General features: G+C 40.6%; 3 protein-coding genes across 3 annotated transcripts; all 3 read left to right on the top strand.

Annotated features, from left to right (window-relative positions):
- Window positions 1–987: 987 nt before the first annotated feature.
- Window positions 988–2,235, top strand: LOC135463368 (uncharacterized). Its single transcript, XM_064740626.1, has one exon. It carries the CDS (start codon window positions 988–990, stop codon window positions 2,233–2,235), a length of 1,248 nt encoding a protein of 415 aa, XP_064596696.1.
- Window positions 2,236–12,204: 9,969 nt separating this feature from the next.
- Window positions 12,205–17,493, top strand: LOC135463367 (APOBEC1 complementation factor-like). The gene is made up of 5 exons (XM_064740625.1): window positions 12,205–12,606; window positions 13,097–13,277; window positions 14,286–14,341; window positions 16,203–16,301; window positions 17,368–17,493. The coding sequence occupies exons 1-5, from the start codon at window positions 12,205–12,207 to the stop codon at window positions 17,491–17,493; spliced, it is 864 nt and encodes a 287-aa protein (XP_064596695.1).
- Window positions 17,494–17,766: 273 nt separating this feature from the next.
- On the top strand, window positions 17,767–24,958 carry LOC135464220 (uncharacterized). The gene is made up of 9 exons (XM_064741723.1): window positions 17,767–17,876; window positions 18,190–18,288; window positions 18,667–18,765; window positions 19,167–19,265; window positions 19,966–20,064; window positions 20,651–20,749; window positions 21,174–21,272; window positions 24,239–24,332; window positions 24,843–24,958. Exons 1-9 carry the CDS (start codon window positions 17,869–17,871, stop codon window positions 24,861–24,863), a joined length of 717 nt encoding a protein of 238 aa, XP_064597793.1. The 5' UTR covers window positions 17,767–17,868; the 3' UTR covers window positions 24,864–24,958.
- Window positions 24,959–25,398: the final 440 nt, after the last annotated feature.

Genomic DNA, 25,398 nt, shown 5'->3' with positions numbered 1-25,398 from the left:
CTGCCTTAATCTGAGACTTAATAAACACCCAAACAAGTACATTTTTATATGTACTCTATGGGTGAAACAAACGTTATCAGAAATCAGTATTTCTTTAGCTCTGTTTTCAGTAATGGTTTTCATTTCCCATGTATATGTATTTCTTCACGTGTGGATGCAGGGGGCCCCGCTGACGCTTTACTCTATCAGTATAATATGGAATACGGGAGGTAACTGCTCCGTCTGTTGTTACTGTACTTCCGGTCTTATCATGAACGTCTGCTGTTCGCACCTGTTGCCATCTTGCAGAAGCCACTTTCATCTCTACAACAGCAGTCAGAAAAGCAGAAATTGTAAGTGCATCTCCTGAAGAGTAAGCCCAAACGCGGCGTCTTCAGATAACGTTCGGATTTGTCACTGATTCCTTACAGCCATGGTCGATCCCAGAATCAAGGCTATAGTAATCAAGGCGGGTGTCGTCACCAGGTAAGTCTGACTTTTACTCAGACGTGTCATGTATACTCAACAGGTTCTGTATATTAAAGCAGCAGTATAATTGATCGATACAGATGATAGAAAATTAAACTGAAATTTCAAAATGAAAAAAGAAAAAAAAATTTACTCTATTTGTCAAAATATGCGGTCTTTATTATAACACATTATAATACAAACCTTTCTCATGGATAACCCTCGAGAGCCTCACAGCTGTTTGGTTTTACCTTCACTTCGTGGCGACAAATTCCAAGGTTTTCTGTGGATCAGTGTTGTGTTTTGTGCCAAGACTTGTTGTGGGCATACATGAAGGTATGGCAAATCAGCTCTCTCTCATCCATTCCATCACACGACTCTAGTTTGATCAATTTCTGTGGATCTTGACGAGCAATCTCAGTTCAGTGGACAAACTTGTGGCCGCCATACTTGGTGACAGTCTTTAGATGGCATACAATCTTCAGTGAGGCTCTCTACGGGCTTTCTCGCGTAGCTTGCAATAACCGGGATATACTACATATGGCTGATACTGCTACGTGTTCGGCTGAAATTGACAATGACTCCAATACTGACTCCAATTCTGTGGATGTTCAGGCCGATTATCGTTCCCAGCCTATAATTAACGAGCTACTATGCTACTTGTCGGATAAGCTGGATGTCTTACCAATTGACACGCTGGTGAAGTTATGTGACGATGTGTATAGTGATACTGAAATTCAAAATGCAAAGGATATCTTGTATAAGTGCTGCGGAAACCTTGTGACAAATAAAATTCGCAAGAGATCAGGTCCGAACAGAAAGGTGAACTCTCTTCAGGATATATGCAAAATGCTTCACGAATTGGAACCCAGTGATATTCCATGCTTTGTGGCTCGGCAACTGAGCAAGTTACCTCCCGTGTCAACAAATCATATTGATGTTTCCTCTCTCTTACGTGAATTGGCAGGAGTTAAGCTCCAGATGAATGACATTGTTAGCAAAATGGATGATCTAAACTCAACACAGATCAATGTTCAAAAAAAGTTGGACCGCTTGGACAGCAAATGTGCTAGTCCACCTACAAATAGAAAAACTCGATTCCTAGAGAAATCTATTACCAGTGTCGGTGAGTGCGCCTCCTCTAAGGATGATACTGAATTATCTCAGTCTACTCGCATCAACGAGTGCAATGTTGTTGGTGACAGTCCGTTTGCTAATAAAAGCAAAACAGTCCCTTTGTCAGATATAACTAACAACACTGCTCCAAATGAGGCTTCCTGTGTAGACCAATCAATGGATAAATCTTACGCTGCTGTGCTATCAACTGAAGGATCACATCCTAGCCGTACAACTCTGGAGTATGCTGGAAACGATTTCACAACAGTGATTAGAAACAAACCCCGACCAAACAAAAAACATGAATTGCGAGGTTTGCGAACCTATCCCCCTGTGGAAATCTTTATTACCAGATTGGAGCCAACAACCACTTCTAATGACGTAATCCAATATGTTAAGGATAACTCAGGTGTTAACGTTGAATGTAAGAGGCTGGATACTAAATATGACACATATGCATCGTTTTGGATACGAGTAACGGGTAAAGTTTCGAATATGTTATTACGTTCTAGCTTTTGGCCCGATGAAGTACTGGTTCGAAAATTCTATAACCGCCGCGACTCGGATGCAACATGGTCCAAGCGAAGATTTAGGGAAGGTGACCATTACACCACCAACGGTTCTACACAGCGATATGCACGTGACCATGTGATGTTACAGAATGACTATTAGTGAATGTACTTTTTTGCGTCCCAGTTATGGTATTTATTTATTTCTGCTTGTGCCTTATCTCAATTTAACTTTCAACATGTCATTAACTGTAACCTCTTTCAACTGTAGGTCACTTAAGACCTCTATACAGGAAGTTAAACAACTATGTGACCTTAGTGATGTATGTGTTCTTCAAGAAACTTGGCTCAGAAACTCGGAACATGATTTACTGAATGCCATACACAATGACTTTTGTGGCTATGGTGTCTCGTCCATTGACGAAACCCTTCTAACTCCTGGGCGTCCCTTTGGTGGTATTGCTGTCCTCTGGAAAAAGTCGCTGGGAAGCTTGGCTAGTATTGTTGACTTCCATGACAATAGGCTGCTTGGCCTTCGTTTAGAGTCTGACTCAAGTAAACTATTGATAATTAATATATACATGCCTACGGATTGTACAGATAATATTGACATATTTAATGATTATCTAGCTAAGATAAAGTCTATTATTGAAGAATCTGACATTCCCAACGTTGTGGTCATGGGAGACTGGAATGCAGACCCAAATGCTTCATTTGGAAAAGAGCTGAAAGATTTCTGTACTGACTCAGGACTATATAATTATGACTTAAATCTTCTCCCGCAATTTACGTTTACTTATGTCAGTGATGCCCACCTGACCACCTCGTGGTTAGATCACTGCCTCTGTTCCCAGCATGTTAAGGATTCTGTAAGCAATATTAATGTGTTGTATGATTTTGTTACTTCCAGCCCTCGACATAAGAGGAGATCGAACCGACCGATCACGTGTCGATCACCTCATTCGAAAAAAGGGGGACCGAAACGTCGGTTACCATAAAAGCCACAGGGGACCGATAAATAATTTCGGCAGATTAGGAGTGAACGTGTACGTAGTGTCTGCCGCTGCCGAAAATGCAACCGCTCAGTCAAAGGGGAGCTTGTCGCAGTGCGGCGCGAAGGGAAATGCATGCATGTGCTATGAGCCGTGGGTCAGGACGCAAAAGACATTTGGTCATCACAAAAATAAAACAGTTAATTGGGTCACTGTCCAAGCGCGGCGCACAGAAGGTGTAGTTTAACGTTCACTGATACCCATGTATCTTTACCAACCAGAAGTTTAGGGTCCAACAACACTGACAGGCATGCATATGCTGTGATCTGGACGATTCCAATTATTGGAAACTAAAGGGGTGGTGAGGTTGTTCCAATACGCGTCTGTTGTACTTCGATCTAGGAATTTCATAACTGTCAATGAAAACTTTGAAGAGAATACGTACTTGTATCATATATCACAATGCCAATCTTAAAATGCATTGCATGGATTATTTTGCTTGAATTGGCTTGCAAACCTAAACTCAAAGGTCCCTTGTTCTGCTGCTGTCTAGAAATCTGGTGCCGCGTCTCTTTCAGGCGATTAAAACAATGCCAGCTAAGTTTTTGTCTTCATATTCATATCTGTCCATCTCTTATTCTATTGATATCGGTTCTGCTGGAAAGACAATGTACATGTATGTATTAATAGAATGCAATATATGTGTACATGTGTCCGTTTACTCGATCGCAAAACAAGGTAATCAAAACAAGGTTAAAGTCCATGGCATTCCACCGTTGGGTCAACGGTCGCCAGAAATAATAGCCAATCGTTTTAACTGCTAATTAGAATATTGACAGAGGCGCCGCGCTGTAGATGTTTGTCACAGTCCAGAGCGGAATATTGGCGCTACGTCGAGCAGAATCTTTTGAGGAGCTGACGAATATTGCTTAGATTTTAATCGTTATTTGTGTATAAATATGTTTTGATGGCTACCAAAAAGCCAGAGACTGTCCATCAAAAAACCTTCGAAAAGTGGCCTTTCAAGGAAGAGTTCAGAGTTTTGGCAACTGACAGTGATGGTAATATCACTAAACTGCAGTGCAAAATATGTGCGGACAACTTGGCAGCTATCAGGGCAGAGGCGGCAAGGCGAAATGTGAAAGGTGCAGCGTTTAATGGCATTGTGAACCTGGCAGACGGTGTTGAGTGCGTCCACCGAGGAAACTTATCTCGTCATATCAAACCTGGTGGACTGCATGACTGGGCCAAGCAAAGATTTGGCAAATCACCCGTGGCATCAACGAGCAGTGCTCCACAGGCAGGGTACGTACCATTTAAAGACATTAAATTTAAAGTTTAAAATAAATGTAACTGTATAGGAAAATGATACACACTGATGTAATAATGTAGAATATAATAATAACTTGTTAAATATAATCACGAAAATATTTAAAATATAGGTGCCGTATGCATATAGTTACACTGGTGTGCATGTGTTGTTCATCGTATATAGATTATAATTTGTAATGTTTAAGCTCGAGTTTCTAAATGATTTTCTCTCCCTTTTGTTTAAGGCCTCCCAGTGGATCTGGTCAACGCCGCATTGATATTCTTATCGACCAAACTTCAAGCACAGCATATAGGCACCTATTCAACACCGCCCTTTGCATTGTCCGGCATGAAAGGCCGTTTTCTGACTTTCGTAGTCTTGTTACGCTACAGCGCAAGAATGGAATCAAACTGTTAAGCGGAAAAGACACTGACAAATGTTGTCGCCAGTTCGTTTCTATAACGGCCGCAATACTCCGACAGGACATTGCAAAAATGCTGCTCCGCTCCAACTTCTTCTCGGGCCTTATGGACGGCTCCCAGGCCAGGAAGACGGGTTCAGAAAAGGAGCTAATCTATGCAAAAATTGCAGTGAACGGATGCACTGTAGAGCTCCTTGTAAAGTGCCAGGATATGGCCGAGATCGGAGGGGAAGATGCTCGAAGTTTAAAGCAGGCCTACGATCAGGCATTTTTGGATTCCTGTGAGGTGCCGAAGGAAAGGCATGACAAACTGATGGTGAGCATCTGCACTGACGGCGCCAGTGTAAACATGGGGAAATATAATGGCGCATGTACCCAACTGAAGGCTGAACGAGAGTGGCTGCTCGTGGTACATTGTTCAAACCATCGTCTGGAGTTGGCCATTAAAGATGCCTTTGCCTCTGACAAATCGTTCGAAGAAGTGGACGAAATCATGACACAAATGTATTATCACTTCAGAAACAGTGGCAAAGCCAAACGAATATTCACAGCGACAGCAATCGCATTGGGCGTTACTTGCGTCGCTTTCACGAAGGCGCACGGGACGAGATTTCAAAATCACAAGTACAGGGCATGCAAGGCCATGGTACTTTTTGCCCCTCTGCTTGTATTGTGAAAATATGATAGAAACACCAGGCGCGTGCAAGACAGAAACGGTAGCAAAACTCCGTGGATACCTACGAAAGTTCTTGTCATACTCCTATCTCAGCAGTCTTAACTTCTACATGCAAGTCCTGAGGGTCACAGCTCAAATGTCATACGTCCTGCAAACCCCAACGTCACTAATAACAGACGTCATTGAATCGATTTCAGAGGCAAAAACCAACCTTCGTGAATTGACGGCAACTGAAGAAGACTTGCCGTTCGATACGGAAGGGACAGCCGAGAGTGACAGTGTGAAACTATCGGCCAAAGCAACAAACTTGCCAGCGACGCTTGCCTTCAAGGAAAAACTAAACGAAAAACAAAAGAGACAGGTCGAAAAATACTGCACTATTGTGAAACAGGACTACGACATCAAGTTTGTGCGCCAAGGAAAAGCAAATGTCCGGAGAGTTAAAGAGACTCTGATCCCAGCAATATCTGAAGCTATTGATGCGAGATTTGCTCCTTTCCTCTCTGAACAAGAAATCTATGCATCTGTTCAAATAGCTGACCACAGATGCTGGGACTTCGAAGAAAAGACATTTGGTCTTGACAAAATCCAGAAGCTGAGTGAGCATTTTCAAGAGCCGCTGGGGTATCATGAGTACGACATGAAAAAGGCCCAATCGGAGTTCAGACAGCTGAAGGCCGTTGTTGCTGCGAAGTACAGAAAATTCCGCAACCCCTTGCAGCTGTGGAAAACAGTCTTTCAGCATTATGTCTCTAAGTATCCCAACATCCTACTGCTGATAGAATTGTGCCTTTGTTTTGCTTGGAGTTCTGCAACGGTGGAACGCGGTTTCAGTGTTTGCGGCCGGACCTTGACAGATGCCAGAACGTCCATGAGCAAGGGTACACTGGATGACCTGCTTGTACTCAGGATAAACCTGCCATCGCTCGAAAAACTGGACAGCGAGTATGAAACAAGCCTGGTGGATAGAGCAGTGTCACAGTATCTGTCAACACCAAGAAGAAAAAGTGGAAAGGCGAAGCAAGTCGCCAAATCTGGAGGTTCTAGCGAGCCTGGACCAGCCATAATGCCCACTCCATTCTCATCCAGCCGAAATCCTCTGTTAGAGGATGACAGTCATCTGTATATTTCAGAAACTGATAGTGACGCAGACAGTGTGTCTGATGATTCAGAAATAAGCGATGTCGAATCAGTGGAAATGCCGATGGAATTCGAAGAGGAGATTCTGAGTGATTAAAAACAAGATCGCCTACATAAAAGTGTAAAACTTTAGCTAGGTGCCATTAAATTTAGTTCTTTGCCTTGCACTGACTTTGTTGATTGACTGTTACATAATCATGGCTGAACTTTTCACGTCAACACGTTATTACTTCAACAGGAAAGAATGACTTTTGTGCAGATCTCGTTTATTTGGTTTTGAATTTTTAACGTTTTGCTTTGAACTAAAATATTTCTACAACATACATGTATAATATATATGATAATGTGTGTGGACGTCGTATCATTCTTGCACATTGATTACTTATTTAAACTCATTTTTTTACCTTTTATCGCAAACTTAAATACATGCATATAATATATATATATATAACGTTTGTAACGAAGTCGTGTGTGTGATGACATACACCTCGGGGGACCTGGCATTTCAATGCAATAACGTCTTATATGTTATGTCTTTTACATTAAAACCATTTAAGTATGATTGTGTGGTTTTGTTACATATTCAACTGCGCCTGTATTAAAGACAAACGTACAGAAGGCTATTTTTCAAAGACTTGCGCCAGCATTGGTTCTTTCGTGGTATGTTAACATACAATTACAACTCCAAACGGTAACAACGCGAAGTAACGAAAACTCCGGCCGATATGAGTCATTTGAAAAATAGTTTTTGCAAAAATAGGTATAGCAACGGATACGCCAGGTAGATATGTCATGCATATTTATCCTCATTGTAGAAAAGTCAATGTTCTCCTTCACCTCCTATCTTGCCAAAATACTGACTGCGAATCCACATGGCGTGAGTGAAATGTTTGTAGACATCGCCATGATCTACATGCATCAATCAATCCTTGTATTTAAATTCAATAATTACGTTCTATAACTTATGCGTATATACCGCAGGCTGGTAGTCATAAGTCTGCTTTAGACAGATCGCATAACAAGTTAGGAATACGAAACTTTCAATTTTGAGTGGTTAAATTTCACCGTGGCATTCCCCGCCTGTAACTGATTGACTGGAAGTGTGGGCGAGTCCAAAAGCATGCTAGCGTAGGGGGTTTTCGACTCGAACTAATGTCATTATTATTTAATGCTTGGTTCCGCTGATTTTCTGTGGTAGCAGCAATCGGGACACGTCATGTTTTGTAGAAATAGTGAATTGAGAATATTCAAGCAACATTTACAAGTTGTATCATTACTTTTCGAAAGACATTTCTTTACGCAACTTCAAAACTTACCCACCCCGTGTGACCCTCTCGCAGCAGTCAGCTTTGCGCGGGAACGTGCTGGAGACATTATGCCTTCCAGAGCAGGATTTGTATTATTTCATTACCTGCTTGGAGTACTGGGTACGTTTATTTCTAATACAAATACAACAATAATGTGATCAGTAGTGACAATGATAAATTCTTCATTTTTTACACGATCAGTACGTCAAACACCATAGACATTGCTCCAATCAATTCGCCAGTTAAACCCACCACTCGGACTTCGCTGCGATTGCCAGTGGGTTTCATGGACGGCGTACCAGCGACTGCAGCGAGACTGGGACTAGTTACTTCTGAAAACAGACGGGAAGCCCTCTAACAAAATTAAATAATGCAGAGCATACATATATATCATTGTGTACATGAACTTCACGGCATACCTGTATATTACAAGGAACAATTTTGGTTCTCGAAACCTACGTAATCGATACAGGGGATCGATCGGTTACCAAAGAATTTGGGGGAGATCAAATGTCCGATCACCTGAACGTTAGGTCGGGGGATCGATTTCTCGATCACCATAATTATCCTTATGTCGAGGGCTGTACTTCTGACCATAAACCACTGTCTATTAACATTTCTTGGCAAAATTTACCCCGCCTCTCTACTTCCAGCTCCAATCCAACTCGCCTGTTCATTGATTGGAGTAATCTTAATGGAAATGATATTGCTAGGTATACTTCTGTGACTAAACTCAAAATGAGATCTATAACAATTCCATCTGAGGCTCTGAATTGCATGCAACCTAAATGTAAAACACATTCTGAAGAGTTATCTCAGTATTATCACAGTATTGTCACCGCTCTGCGTCAAGCTGGTTATGAAACCGTTGCAAAAAATAAGTCTTCTACTCGATACAATATTCCTGGTTGGAATGATCTAGTTAGTGACCTTCATGCTCATGCACGTGTAGCTTTCCTTCTTTGGAAAGAGCATGGCAGCCCTCGAAGTGGTGAAATCTGTAATTACATGCAAATGACTCGGCGTAAATTTAAGTATGCTGTTAGGGCCTGTAGGAAAAATGAGTCATCAATTCGAGCCGACAAAATGGCCCAAACTCTCTTCCAATGCAACTCGGAGGAATTCTGGAAAGAGGTGAATAACACCAATGCTAAGAATATGTCTCTCCCTATCAGTATTGATGACACTCATGGTGAAGCCAACATAGCATCTCTGTGGAAAGATAAATATGAATCTATTCTTAACTCAGTCAGAAATACCAGAGCTAAGGATAAAGTACTTGAGTATTTGACTGAATGTAATGATGCTCCATTCCATAGATTTACTACTGTGGAAGAGGTGTCTGATAAAATCAAGACCTTAAAACTGGGTAAATGTAGTGGGCCTGACAGTTTGAGCTCTGAGCACCTAAAGTATGGTGGTCCTGAAGTTGCACATCATCTCACACTCTGTATTAATGCACTTATGGCGCATTCTTGTCTCCCCAAGGACCTTACTGATGTTTACATTTCGCCAGTAATTAAGAGTAAGTCTGGAAATATAACTTCCTCCGACAATTATCGACCTATTGCTGTCGCTACTACTTATCTCGAAACTTATCGAAGGCCTTATTTTAGAAAAATGTCTTAACTTCTTCGACACCTCAGATTTTCAGTTTGGTTTTAAAGCTAATAGATCCACCGATCAATGCATTTTTGTGTTAAAAGAAGCTATCAACTACTATTGCTCTAATGGCAGCCCTGTTTTTGTTTGTTTCCTTGATGCCAGTAAGGCTTTCGATCGCGTAAATCACTGGTGCTTACTGCAAAAACTGATTGATCGTAATGTACCTCCATGTATTATAAAGTTTCTCGAAGTATGGTTTAATACCCAAGAGTTCAGTATTAAATGGGGATCGTCCATATCGAGCCCTTTCCGTATCATAAACGGAGTTAGGCAAGGGGGGATTTTATCACCTACTCTGTTTAACCTATACCTCTATGAACTGGACGTTGCTCTGTCCGATAGTTGTGTTGGATGTAATGTTGGAGGTATATTTATCAATCACCTTATCTACGCCGATGATATGTGTATAATCTGCCCGTATGCAAAAGCAATGCAAGCTCTCTTTAAAGTATGTGAAGAGTTATGCTCTTTCCCATGACATAATTTTTAATACCCGTAAGACTGTGTGTTTGGTTATTAAACCTAAAACGTATAAAGATTTCAATCCCCTGCCTTTGTACCTTAATGAACGATTGTTATCTTATGTCCAATCGTATACTTACCTTGGGCACATTATTACTGACAATTTGTCTGATGATGCGGACATTCTGTCTCAGAAAAGAAAGCTCTGTATTAGAGCCAACATGTTGATACGTAAGTTTAGTTCTTGTACTCAGCTTGTTAAAGTACAACTTTTTCGTAGTTTTTGTTGCAATATATACTGTTGTCAGCTTTGGTGTACTTTTCTGAAAAAGGTTATAAGCTCATTACGGGTCACTTACAATAATGCATTTAGATGGTTAATGTGTTTCAGGCGCGATTGTAGTGCCAGTTTTATGTTCTGCATTAATGGTGTACCGTCCTTTGGTGAATTACTGCGCAGGTCAGTGTATTGTTTCAGACGGAGACTTATGTTTACTGACAATTCCATCGTAATAAAACTCCTGAATAGTGACGCCAGTATAACATCTCGGCTTCAGGAGAGGTGGTCAGTTTTACTATACTGATGTGAAGTCGGTATATGTCGCCAATGTTATGTGTATATAATTAATTTTTTTTTTCTTTTTTTTCTTTTTTTTTTTTTTTCTTTGTGTGTGTGTGTTTATCTTTTTTTATATGGACAATTCAGTCTGAAATAAAGCTTTATCTATCTATCTATCTATCATGCGACCCATGTTTAGGCAGGTGTTTAGTTTACAGGCCCTAATCTAAGTTATACATGTATATCCATGTCTGAAAGATTGAAGTGCCGGATCAATGTACATGTACCGTAGGTCATCCATGGCTGATCACATGATCTGTTGGAAGAGTTCCACAGGTGGGTCGGGGTGGTTGGCATAGCCGGCATAGCATGGAGCTGTTGGAGCTGCTCCACTCGACTTTACAAGCCAACGTTTTGCTCCTTGTCGCGCTCATTGGTCTGTCATGTCCCTCGCTCATTGGACGTCGCAGTGCGAAGGTTTGCCTGGAACATGATAAGCTGTTCTATAAGACAATGCAGAAGCTAGAACCACGCGAAAACAAAATTTGTTTTTTCTATTTTTGAATATTACACAGGACAATGCCTGTTGTCAAATCGATGTCAGCGATAGTAGATTGGATTTGGGTCATTTTCAATCACCCAGATAGCCTTGGTGTTTTTTGCAGAACTGATGTGATGTTTTTTTTTTTTGTACAACATAACGCTAGACATGCAGGCTGTCGACTAAAACTGACATATTTATCATACGTGCATGTAGTATAAAGACATGTATTTCGTTCAGCGAATTTCAGGGGGGAATAACTCTGGGCCGCTTGTTGACACGACTATAGACGGGGAACAGCCTTTGGCACTGCATGGCTAATCGAAGCCCACCTGTTTAAACGGATATATGTCAAATTGAAGAAAATAATAAGTATTGGGACATCGCTGTTAGCGTTGTATGACTAATCTAAACCCACTCGCCATCATGCTCGCTAGGTCTCCAAAAAAAAAAAAAAATGGTGGTATAGCCGAACACTCAATGAAGTATAAACACATGCCATATTTCGTACTATGAATGGTTCAATTTTCGATACTTGAGACTCAGGTGAACTGCTTTCACAGTGGCACAGTGAGTGCTATATAACTGTATGCCTCCAAGTTATCAGCTTATTTTTTACCTATATGTTGTCTTACACGTTTCTGTGGTCATATTCTCTGGATTTTGTGACTTTTCTATGTAAATTGGAATAAAACAATAATTATTGGACATCACAGATGGCGCTGTAGGGCTCTTCTTACATTTCGTACTATGAATGGTTCAATTTTCGATACTTGAAACTCACAGGTGAACTGCTTTCGCAGTGGCACAGCGAGTGCTACATAACCGTATGCCTCCAGGTTATCAGCTTTTTTTTTTACCTATATGTTACCTTACACGTTTCTGTGGTCATATTCTCTGGTTTGGTGCCTTTTCTATGTAAATTTGAATAAAACAATAATTATTGGACATCATAGATGGCGCTGTAGGGCTCTTCTAAGCCCACTCACGTGCGTGGCAAAGTCCAGTTTGCCTACTTCTAGTTCGTTAGCATTGAGACCAGCAGCAAGGTGTAGGTATGGCATCCGCGGAGGAGGCTTTGCCACGTCGTGTGACCGGGGAGCCAAACAAAGCCTTGCTGAAACTTATGGAAAGAACAGGATACTCCATACGGCAAGAAAAAAGGCAAAGAAAGTACGGCGGTCCACCTCCCGACTGGGAAAGCCCGGTTCCTTTAAAGAGTTGCGAAATTTTCGTCGGAGGTATTCCAAGAGACTGTTACGAAGACGAGCTTGTTCCAGTATTTGAGAAGATAGGGAAGATTTACGAACTGAAACTCGTAATGAAACCCCGTTCTGCATTCCATAGAGGATATGGATTCATTATGTACACTGACAAAGAACACGCGAATCAAGCGGTAAAGGAGCTTAACAACTACGAAATTCGTAAAGGGCAGCTCTTGGGTGTTCGCAAAACTGGCGTAAGTCATGTAATTTCCACTATAGAAGCTTTTTTGGTTGTCTCTTCGTTGCAAATTAAAACACATTTAATTGCCAATGTAGACAGCACCAGACGTCGGAAATATCGGTTGGTTAGTTGTAAAATTCACGAGCAGGTATCACAGTCCAAACAAATTTGACCTTTATGTAAGCCGTTATTTGAAAAGTTATAATTGAACTAAAATTTTTTGTATCAGAGGGGTATTTTGTGTGGGTGGGTATGTGTAAAATGTTGCGTAACTTCTTGAAATTTCTTATTCTCTGCTCTTTCATTTTCCGTCACGAGAAGGTGGTGTGTGCGTGCGCAACATTTCTTGCAACAAGTGATTTCTTTTGTATAGGAGGCTGTGGTGATAATTAATATAGTCACTTATGGCTTAAAAGCACTGATGCATCGTCATCTTGTACATTAATATTGTGCTTATTTGTATGACTGGAATAATATTTATGTTGTGCATATTTGTATTACAGAGGAGAGTTTTGCACGTGGGGCACCTTATGTGGACAACTACAGAAGACAAAATTAGAAAGCTGTGCAGTCAAGTTGTGGGAAGAGACAATGCTGTGGAAAGAGTAAAGAAGATAAGAGATCATGCATTCATTCATTTTAGAGACAGAGATGCTGCTATCATGGCCATGACTAAACTTAATGGTGAGAAAAATTATTTACTTTGGAGTTGTGTTGATTGGTTTTGGATAAATACAAATGCATTAACGGAAGTATATTTTTTCTATCGGTAGGCGAATGTAGTTTTTGTATGCATTTATAGAGTGTGATATATTTCCATTCTGATAGTTCTCTTTCTGATAAGTAAAAGTTCATTTTCATTTGTCAGTCGCATGTGGCACATTATTATTTCTTAACTACTTTTTCACTTGATTGATGTTTACAGAAAATTACATGATAGAATATCCACCAACATCTAAGGGAGAGTATTTGGAAAACATGCTAACTCAAGTAATTAAGATGAAGCAGTGAATAACTGACACATCGCTTGCCTATAGGATGTTTGATACTACAACTACGTACAGGAAATGGCTCACAATTATGGGACAGACTTACATATATTTACAGAAGAGCACATACAGTATAAATTCACACTTCAAAACATAAGGTGTGGGCATTCTCTAGAATATTTGTTCGGATAAATTTCTGTATAAATTGGATTTTATGTTAGCTTATTATTAACTTAATATCACCCCTCATTCAACATGGATGGGAAGGTCTGGCAGCAACCTGTGAATGGTTGTGGGTTTCCACCAGGCTCTGCCTGGTTTCCTCATGCTATAATGCTGATCACCGTCGTATAAGTGAAATATTCTTGAGTACAGCGTAAAAGCGCGCCAATCAATAAATCATTCAGCATGAAAAGAAGCTGTTGAACATTAAATGATCAAATGTTTAAAAGAGGGAAGTTGTTTCAACAGTTACATGTAATAGGCTGAATATTGAACCCAAGCTCCCAGGACCATTTTGCCAGGAATTTTTTGAGAAAATAAGAAGTTTTCTTTGGGAGAAACTCTAGGTAGACTGTATCTGGAACACTTTTTAACTGATGTGTAGCATTTGTACTACGTCATCATTCTTTCAAGAAATAAAATTAAAGGAAGATCAAGGTGAGAAGGCAATATATAATAAGTCATGTATATTTCTCTCTAGGAATGAATGTTGAAGGTGCTTACATTGAGGCTGAATGGGCAAAAGGAATAAATCAGGTAAGAAATCATTTGGTCAATGTTGCTGCCACATCGTGAAAGTCATCTCAAATGTGTAATTCAGGACAGCCCAGCGATCATCCTCTCCCATAGGTTAAGTTTGTCTGTAACACAGTATGTGAAGTAAACTGTGTTAAGTTGGAAGAGTTCAAATGTTTTCAAATTGAGAGTTTGTGGAAGGTATTTGGTCGTAAACCGGGACCTGTCCACATTTTTCCCCCATCAGCTTTCTTTCACCATTGTAAACTCATCTGTCATGTATGTGTGAAGTAAGCTTTGCATATAAAAACCAAATTATTTATATATATTTATATCAGGTAAAAAATTTAATTTTAATACTGATGAAAATTCTTTATTGCAGGCTAATCAGGACTGGCACTTGGGTGAGGTTGATAGAGCATACAACAGAGGCCAGGAAGCGTTGGAATCTTGGAAGCAGAAAGAAGTACCATATGTCAGGGTAAGAGTTCCTCATGTAGTAGGATAGGGGGTTCTGTTATGTCAGGGTAAGAGTTCCTCGTATGTTAAGGTAGGGGGTTCTCATATATCTGGGTAGGAGGTTCTCATATATCTGTAGGGGATTCTCATATATCTGGGTAGGAGGTTCTCATATGTCAGGGTAAGAGTTCCTCATATGTCAGGGTAGTGGGCTCTGTTATGTCAGGGTAAGAGTTCCTCGTATGTTATGGTAGTGGGCTCTGTTACGTCAAGGTAAGAGTTCCTCATATGTTAAGGTAGGGGGTTCTCATATATCTGGGTAGGAGGTTCTCATATGTCAGGTATGTGTGAAGTAAGCTTTTGCATATAAAAACCAAATTATTTATATATATTTATATCAGGTAAATAATTGATTTTTACTACTGATGAAAATTTTTTTATTGCAGGCTGATCAGGACTGCCACTTGGGTGAGGTTGATAGAGCATACAACAGAGGCCAGGAAGCGTTGAAATCTTGGAAGCAGAAAGAAGTATCATATGTCAGGGTAAGAGTTCCTCATGTGGTAGGATAGGGGGTTCTGTTATGTCAGGGTAAGAGTTCCTCGTATGTTAAGGTAGGGGGTTCTCATATATCTGTAGGGGGTTCTCATATATCTGGGTAGGGGGTTCTCATATGTCAGGGTAAGAGTTCCTCATATGTCAGGGTAGTGGGCTCTGTTATGTCAGGGTAAGAGTTCCTCGTATGTTAGGGTAGTGGGCTCTGTTACGTCAGGGTAAGAGTTCCTCATATGTTAAGGTAGGAGGTTCTCATATATCTGGGTAGGAGGTTCTCATATGTCAGGTATGTGTGAAGTAAGCTTTTGCGTATAAAAACCAAATTATTTATATATATTTATATCAGGTAAATAATTGATTTTTACTACTGATGAAATTTCTTTTATTGCAGGCTATTCAGGACTGCCACTTGGGTGAGGTTGATAGAGCATACAACAGAGGCCAGGAAGCGTTGGAATCTTGGAAGCAGAAAGAAGTACCATATGTCAGGGTAAGAGTTCCTCATGTGGTAGGATAGGGGGTTCTGTTATGTCAGGGTAAGAGTTCCTCGTATGTTAAGGTAGGGGGTTCTCATATATCTGTAGGGGGTTCTCATATATCTGGGTAGGAGGTTCTCATATGTCAGGGTAAGGGTTCCTCATATGTGAGGGTAGTGGGCTCTGTTATGTCAGGGTAAGAGTTCCTCGTATGTTAGGATAGTGGGCTCTGTTACGTCAGGGTAAGAGTTCCTCATATGTTAAGGTAGGAGGTTCTCATATGTCAGGTATGTGTGAAGTAAGCTTTTGCATATAAAAACCAAATTATTTATATATATTTATATCAGGTAAATAATTGATTTTTACTACTGATGAAATTTCTTTTATTGCAGGCTAATCAGGACTGCCACTTGGGTGAGGTTGATAGAGCATACAACAGAGGCCAGGAAGCGTTGGAATCTTGGAAGCAGAAAGAAGTACCATATGTCAGGGTAAGAGTTCCTCATGTGGTAGGATAGGGGGTTCTGTTATGTCAGGGTAAGAGTTCCTCGTATGTTAAGGTAGGGAGTTCTCATATATCTGTAGGGGGTTCTCATATATCTGGGTAGGAGGTTCTCATATGTCAGGGTAAGAGTTCCTCATATGTCAGGGTAGGGGGTTCTCATATATCTGGGTAGGAGGCTCTCATATGTCAGGGTAAGAGTTCCTCATATGTTAAGGTAGTGGGCTTTGTTATGTCAGGGTAAGAGTTCCTCATATGTTAAGGTAGGGGGTTCTCATATATCTGGGTAGGAGGTTCTCATATGTCAGGGTAAGAGTTCCTCATATGTCAGGGTAGGGGGTTGTCATATATCTGGGTAGGAGGCTCTCATATGTCAGGGTAAGAGTTCCTCATATGTCAGGGTAGTGGGCTCTGTTATGTCAGGGTAAGAGTTCCTCGTATGTTAAGGTAGTGGGCTCTGTTATGTCAGGGTAAGAGTTCCTCATATGTTAAGGTAGGGGGTTCTCATATATCTGGGTAGGAGGTTCTCATATGTCAGGGTAAGAGTTCCTCATATGTCAGGGTAGTGGGCTCTGTTATGTCAGGGTAAGAGTTCCTCGTATGTTAAGGTAGTGGGCTCTGTTATGTCAGGGTAAGAGTTCCTCATATGTTAAGGTAGGGGGTTCTCATATATCTGGGTAGGAGGTTCTCATATGTCAGGGTAAGAGTTCCTCATATATCAGGGTAGTGGGCTCTGTTATGTCAGGGTAAGAGTTCCTCGTATGTTAGGATAGTGGGCTCTGTTACTTCAGGGTAAGAGTTCCTCATATGTTAAGGTAGGGGGTTCTCATATATCTGGGTTGGAGGTTCTCATATGTCAGGGTAAGAGTTCCTCGTATGTTCAGGTAGGGAGTTCTCATATATCTGTAGGGGGTTCTCATATATCTGGGTAGGAGGTTCTCATATGTCAGGTATGTGTGAAGTAAGCTTTTGCATATAAAAACCAAATTATTTATATATATTTATATCAGGTAAATAATTGATTTTTACTACTGATGAAAGTTCTTTTATTGCAGGCTAATCAGGACTGCCACTTGGGTGAGGTTGATAGAGCATACAATAGAGGCCAGGAAGCGTTGGAATCTTGGAAGCAGAAAGAAGTACCATATGTCAGGGTAAGAGTTCCTCATGTGGTAGGATAGGGGGTTCTGTTATGTCAGGGTAAGAGTTCCTCGTATGTCAGGGTTGTGGGCTCTGTTATGTCAGGTTAAGAGTTCCTCGCATGTTAGGGTAGTGGGCTCTGTTACGTCAGGGTAAGAGTTCCTCATATGTTAAGGTAGGGGGTTCTCATATATCTGGGTAGGAGTTCCTCATATGTCAGGTATGTGTGAAGTAAGCTTTTGCATATAAAAACCAAATTATTTATATATATTTATATCAGGTAAATAATTGATTTTTACTACTGATGAAATTTCTTTTATTGCAGGCTAATCAGGACTGCCACTTGAGTGAGGTTGATAGAGCATACAATAGAGGCCAGGAAGCGTTGGAATCTTGGAAGCAGAAAGAAGTACCATATGTCAGGGTAAGAGTTCCTCATGTGGTAGGATAGGGGGTTCTGTTATGTCAGGGTAAGAGTTCCTCGTATGTCAGGGTAGTGGGCTCTGTTATGTCAGGGTAAGAGTTCCTCGCATGTTAGGGTAGTGGACTCTGTTACGTCAGGGTAAGAGTTCCTCATATGTTAAGGTAGGGGGTTCTCATATATCTGGGTAAGAGGTTCTCATATGTCAGGTATGTGTGAAGTAAGCTTTTGCATATAAAAACCAAATTATTTATATATATATTTATATCAGGTAAATAATTGATTTTTACTACTGATGAAATTTCTTTTATTGCAGGCTAATCAGGACTGCCACTTGGGTGAGGTTGATAGAGCATACAACAGAGGCCAGGAAGCGTTGGAATCTTGGAAGAAGAAAGAAGTATCATATGTCAGGGTAAGAGTTCCTCATGTGGTAGGATAGGGGGTTCTGTTATGTCAGGGTAAGAGTTCCTCGTATGTTAAGGTAGGGGGTTCTCATATATCTGTAGGGGGTTCTCATATATCTGAGTAGGAGGTTCTCATATGTCAGAGTAAGAGTTCCTCATATGTCAGGGTAGTGGGCTCTGTTATGTCAGGGTAAGAGTTCCTCATATGTTAGGATAGTGGGCTCTGTTATGTCAGGGTAAGAGTTCCTCATATGTTAAGGTAGGAGGTTCTCATATGTCAGGTATGTGTGAAGTAAGCTTTTGCATATAAAAACCAAATTATTTATATATATCTATATCAGGTAAATAATTGATTTTTACTACTGATGAAATTTCTTTTATCGCAGGCTAATCAGGACTACCACTTGGGTGAGGTTGATAGAGCATACAACAGAGGCCGGGAAGCGATGGAATCTTGGAAGCAGAAAGAAGTACCATATGTCAGGGTAAGAGTTCCTCATGTGGTAGGATAGGGGGTTCTGTTATGTCAGGGTAAGAGTTCCTCGTATGTTAAGGTAGGGAGTTCTCATATATCTGTAGGGGGTTCTCATATATCTGGGTAGGAGGTTCTCATATGTCAGGGTAAGAGTTCCTCATATGTGAGGGTAGTGGGCTCTGTTATGTCAGGGTAAGAGTTCCTCGTATGTTAGGATAGTGGGCTCTGTTACGTCAGGGTAAGAGTTCCTCATATGTTAAGGTAGGGGGTTCTCATGTATCTGGGTAGGAGGTTCTCATATGTCAGGTATGTGTGAAGTAAGCTTTTGCATATAAAAACCAAATTTTTTATATATATTTATATCAGGTAAATAATTGATTTTTACTACTGATGAAATTTCTTTTATTGCAGGCTAATCAGGACATCCACTTGGGTGAGGTTGATAGAGCATACAACAGAGGCCAGGAAGCGTTGGAATCTTGGAAGCAGAAAGAAGTACCATATGTCAGGGTAAGAGTTCCTCATGTGGTAGGATAGGGGGTTCTGTTATGTCAGGGTAAGAGTTCCTCGTATGTTAAGGTAGGGAGTTCTCATATATCTGTAGGGGGTTCTCATATATCTGGGTAGGAGGTTCTCATATGTCAGGGTAAAAGTTCCTCATATGTCAGGGTAGGGGGTTCTCATATATCTGGGTAGGAGGCTCTCATATGTCAGGGTAAGAGTTCCTCATATGTTAAGGTAGTGGGCTCTGTTATGTCAGGGTAAAAGTTCCTCATATGTTAAGGTAGGGGGTTCTCATATATCTGGGTAGGAGGCTCTCATATGTCAGGGTAAGAGTTCCTCGTATGTTCAGGTAGTGGGCTCTGTTATGCCAGGGTAACAGTTCCTCATATGTTAAAGTAGGGGGTTCTCATATATCTGGGTAGGGGGTTCTCATATGTCAGGGTAAGAGTTCCTCATGTTTCAGGGTAGTGGGCTCTGTTATGTCAGGGTAAGAGTTCCTCGTATGTTAAGGTAGTGGGCTCTGTTACGTCAGGGTAAGAGTTCCTCATATGTTAAGGTAGGGGGTTCTCATATATCTGGGTAGGAGGTTCTCATATGTCAGGTATGTGTGAAGTAAGCTTTTGCATATAAAAACCAAATTATTTATATATATTTATATCAGGTAAATAATTGATTTTTACTACTGATGAAATTTCTTTTATTGCAGGCTAATCAGGACTGCCACTTGGGTGAGGTTGATAGAGCATACAACAGAGACCAGGAAGCGTTGGAATCTTGGAAGCAGAAAGAAGTACCATATGTCAGGGTAAGAGTTCCTCATATGGTAGGCTAGGGGGGTTCTGTTATGTCAGGGTAAGAGTTCCTCGTATGTTAAGGTAGTGGGCTGTGTTATGTCAGGGTAAGAGTTCCTCATATGTTAAGGTAGGGGATTCTCATATATCTGTAGGGGATTCTCATATATCTGGGTAGGAGGTTCTCATATGTCAGGGTAAGAGTTCCTCATATGTGAGGGTAGTGGGCTCTGTTATGTCAGGGTAAGAGTTCCTCGTATGTTAGGATAGTGGGCTCTGTTATGTCAGGGTAAGAGTTCCTCATATGTTAAGGTAGGGGGTTCTCATATATCTGGGTAGGAGGTTCTCATATGTCAGGGTAAGAGTTCCTCATATGTCAGGGTAGTGGGCTCTGTTACGTCAGGGTAAGAGTTCCTCGTATGTTAGGATAGTGGGCTCTGTTACATCAGGGTAAGAGTTCCTCATATGTTAAGGTAGGAGGTTCTCATATGTCAGGTATGTGTGAAGTAAGCTTTTGCGTATAAAAACCAAATTATTTATATATGTTTATATCAGGTAAATAATTGATTTTTACTACTGATGAAATTTCTTTTATTGCAGGCTAATCAGGACTGCCACTTGGGTGAGGTTGATAGAGCATACAACAGAGGCCAGGAAGCGTTGGAATCTTGGAAGCAGAAAGAAGTACCATATGTCAGGGTAAGAGTTCCTCATGTGGTAGGATAGGGGGTTCTGTTATGTCAGGGTAAGAGTTCCTCGTATGTTAAGGTAGGGGGTTCTCATATATCTGTAGGGGGTTCTCATATATCTGGGTAGGAGGTTCTCATATGTCAGGGTAAGAGTTCCTCATATGTGAGGGTAGTGGGCTCTGTTATGTCAGGGTAAGAGTTCCTCGTATGTTAGGGTAGTGGGCTCTGTTACGTCAAGGTAAGAGTTCCTCATATGTTAAGGTAGGGGGTTCTCATATATCTGGGTAGGAGGTTCTCATATATCTGGGTAGGAGGTTCTCATATGTCAGGTATGTGTGAAGTAAGCTTTTGCGTATAAAAACCAAATTATTTATATATATTTATATCAGGTAAATAATTGATTTTTACTACTGATGAAATTTCTTTTATTGCAGGCTAATCAGGACTGCCACTTGGGTGAGGTTGATAGAGCATACAACAGAGGCCAGGAAGCGTTGGAATCTTGGAAGAAGAAAGAAGTATCATATGTCAGGGTAAGAGTTCCTCATCTGGTAAGATAGGGGGTTCTGTTATGTCAGGGTAAGAGTTCCTCGTATGTTAAGGTAGGGGGTTCTCATATATCTGTAGGGGGTTCTCATATATCTGGGTAGGAGGTTCTCATATGTCAGGGTAAGAGTTCCTCATATGTCAGGGTAGGGGGTTCTCATATATCTGGGTAGGAGGCTCTCATATGTCAGGTTAAGAGTTCCTCGTATGTTAAGGTAGTGGGCTCTGTTATGTCAGGGTAAGAGTTCCTCATATGTTAAGGTAGGGGGTTCTCATATATCTGGGTAGGAGGTTCTCATATGTCAGGGTAAGAGTTCCTCATATGTCAGGGTAGGGGGTTCTCATATATCTGGGTAGGAGGCTCTCATATGTCAGGGTAAGAGTTCCACGTATGTTAAGGTAGTGGGCTCTGTTATGTCAGGGTAAGAGTTCCTCATATGTTAAGGTAGGGGGTTCTCATATATCTGGGTAGGAGGTTCTCATATGTCCGGGTAAGAGTTTCTCATATGTCAGGGTAGTGGGCTCTGTTATGTCAGGGTAAGAGTTCCTCGTATGTTAAGGTAGTGGGCTCTGTTACGTCAGGGTAAGAGTTGCTCATATGTTAAGGTAGGGGGTTCTCATATATCTGGGTAGGAGGTTCTCATATGTCAGGGTAAGAGTTCCTCATATGTCAGGGTAGGGGGTTCTCATATATCTGGGTAGGAGGCTCTCATATGTCAGGGTAAGAGTTCCACGTATGTTAAGGTAGTGGGCTCTGTTATGTCAGGGTAAGAGTTCCTCATATGTTAAGGTAGGGGGTTCTCATATATCTGGGTAGGAGGTTCTCATATGTCCGGGTAAGAGTTTCTCATATGTCAGGGTAGTGGGCTCTGTTATGTCAGGGTAAGAGTTCCTCGTATGTTAAGGTAGTGGGCTCTGTTACGTCAGGGTAAGAGTTGCTCATATGTTAAGGTAGGGGGTTCTCATATATCTGGGTAGGAGGTTCTCATATGTCAGGGTAAGAGTTCCTCATATGTCAGGGTAGGGGGTTCTCATATATCTGGGTAGGAGGCTCTCATATGTCAGGGTAAGAGTTTTTCGTATGTTAAGGTAGTGGGCTCTGTTATGTCAGGGTAAGAGTTCCTCATATGTTAAGGTAGGGGGTTCTCATATATCTGGGTAGGAGGTTCTCATATGTCTGGGTAGGAGGTTCTCATATGTCAGGGTAAGAGTTCCTCATATGTGAGGGTAGTGGGCTCTGTTATGTCAGGGTAAGAGTTCCTCGTATGCTAAGGTAGTGGGCTCTGTTATGTCAGGGTAAGAGTTCCTCGTATGTTAAGGTAGGGGGTTCTCATATACCTGGGTGGGGGGTTCCCATATGTCAGGGTAAAAGTTCCTCATGTGTTAGGGTAAGGGGTTCTCATATGTCAGCATAAGAGTTTCTGGTATGTAAGCATAGGGGTTTCAGATCTGGTATGCAAGGGTAGGGAATGCCACTGATGGCTTATGATGTTGAAATTTTCCAGTGTGTAGAAATATTGAAGGCCTCATGTGTGTAGTAGTATAATGCCTTAGCCTTTCAGGCAGTTCATTAAAAAATGATTAGAACTACATGCTAAAAATCTTTAATAATAACTTTTTTTTCTTTTTAATCAGTGTATAATACTATATTTAAGAATTGTCACATTATTCCACCACGATCAGGTTTATGGATGGAGGAAATTGGAGTAAGACCTGGATTTGTACATGAATTTATAGATCAAGTACCTACAGTGGAAGCAAGTCAGCTGTTCAGCCGTTTGAGCGAATCTGCTTTTATGCATGCTTTGGTTGTATGACAAGTGTACTTGATACTGTGACAAATTTTTCAGGGCTATGGCTATGACCCTAGTTACTCGCCTCCATCGTATTACAACCCGATGTCTCCACCACCCGCAAGGAAAGAACTATTTTGGCCTGAAATCCACAACTCTGTTCACCCAATATAAGAATACAGATGAGAATCCAGCACAGCAGATGATCTTGCCGTCAGAATAGAGTTGTATTCTTGGAATTTTTATAAAAAATCGGTTAGCTTAGAACAATATTTGCGGAATTAAGAGCATAGGTTGTCATATTCCACCGTGTGTGTCCAGTTTGTCTGTTTAATATCAGGGTTCTCAGAAGTGTCAGATGCTCTGTCATTTGTGTGCTTCAGACCAGGAACAGGATATTTGTCTTTGGTTTTAAATCATTTCAGTTGTGTTCATCTAAGATGAAATCTTAGATAACCTAAGATTAAATTTTACCTTATGATTTGTCTGTAATAACTGTAACTGTAAATAAGCATATGTAAGTGGGTTTTACAAAGTACAGTATTGTAGCTCTCCTGCTGATATGCTAATGGATACAGAGTACAAAGTGAGAACTAGAAAAATGACATGGGCAAGTCTACTTTGGCAACTGAAATCCAAAATGAGGTAATGACGGATTTCAGTTGGAAGGTGCTTCACATGGAGCAGAAATATTTGCAAGACTGTGCAAGGCATAGCTTTATTGAAAACAGGCAATTTTATTGAATGGTAGGGGCTTGCTTTTTGCCAAGAATTAATGTGAACTTCTACCACCTGTGACCTATATTCTTTAATTGTCACTCTGTAGCTTTCCATTCAACAGCATACATGTAGGAAAGGTACACTACCATATTTAGTGGTTTTGCCATTGTGGTTGATAGAGTCATTTGACGTGAAAGAAGTTGCATTTATGTGTTATCCATGCAATGTCCTCAAAAAAAAAAACGTTTTATGAGCTTCTTACATGTAAGTATACAAAGAAGCATTAAGTTTCATCAACCAAACCTTAATAGCTCAATATATTTGATTTTATGTGAACATCTCAGGAGGAAAAGCAGAAAGAAGAAACTTTAAGAAGGCTCAGTCACATAATTTTTACCATGAAATAGCTTGAATATTTGTGCTTTTTGTACTGTTAGCAGGGCGTTGGCAGAGCGAGGTCCCATGGGCGTCAGAAGCCCTGTGCGAGGCCGAGGGATGATGAGGGGGTGGGGCTTTAGGAAACATCCAGCAGAGGTGTGTATAGTTGTCAATGCAGAAGGTTTCCAGTCCCATATCCCATTAAAAAGTTGCGCATTGCAACTTATTCTGGAGCATGCTTAAAGGATTACGCAGTCTTAAAATCTATAATCTGCCTACGCGGTACTAAAAGACATGAACCGATTGTGCAATTAACCAGAAGGTGAGTTAGTTCAGTTTCGTTGAAGATGGGTGTTTGTTTAAACTTTGAAGTAACAGGTAACATACTTAGAAACTAATTCTTATCTAATATTTCCTATACATGTAATGAGTTTTGAATTAAATTTCGTTAATCAGGTGTGTTAATAGCTAAAAAAAAAATTGGCTGTTTTGTTATCATTGAAAGTTGTCATAATGCAAGGCTCTGCGTTTAACCTTTGACCATGATTTTGTTTTGTGGAAGAATTTTTGTTTTACTAATTACCTTTAATTTATAGTCCGATTGCCCTAGTGAGGCTTCAGTAAATCAAGAGTAAATGTAAATGCATGTAACGATGTTTACTATAGGTGCTCGATGACCTTTGCTAGAAGAATGGATGAGGAAGTCCTGTATACCAGCTTCATTCTCCCATGGGAAGGGATGGAAGTGGTGCCCAACAGCTCTTTTAGCAAGTACTGCAAGTTTCTGTTGAAGATATTAGTATGTTTCGGTATATCCTTTCATATTTCAGATTTTTGATAGAAAACATTAAAAAAAAAAAAAAAAAAAAGAATTCCTTAATATAACCTGGTAGTTGTCGTTTTCTCTTTGATGGTCATTTGGTTGTTTTGTATATGTGTTAAGATATGTATATGTGGATGTTAGTGAAAATACAGAACATTTGACGTTTGTGTTGGAAAACCATTGTTGTATTTTAGATGGCTTTGCTGTGAGCATTTAATTCCATTTTTGCCTCATGTTTTGGAAAGCACATCTCTACTAATAGAGCCAGACATTTTGACACCTGCTTTGACCGGTCTTTTCAAAGTCAAATTAGCTGTTTAGTGCACCTATTTATCATTTATTTTCAATATCATGTATTTATCATTTACATGTATGGGCTCTGTTAGGTTCCCCATAGCA

Source organism: Liolophura sinensis, chromosome 3, assembly GCF_032854445.1.
Source record: "Liolophura sinensis isolate JHLJ2023 chromosome 3, CUHK_Ljap_v2, whole genome shotgun sequence".
NCBI lineage: Eukaryota > Metazoa > Mollusca > Polyplacophora > Chitonida > Chitonidae > Liolophura > Liolophura sinensis.
This window is presented reverse-complemented; position numbering and strand designations above follow the sequence as displayed.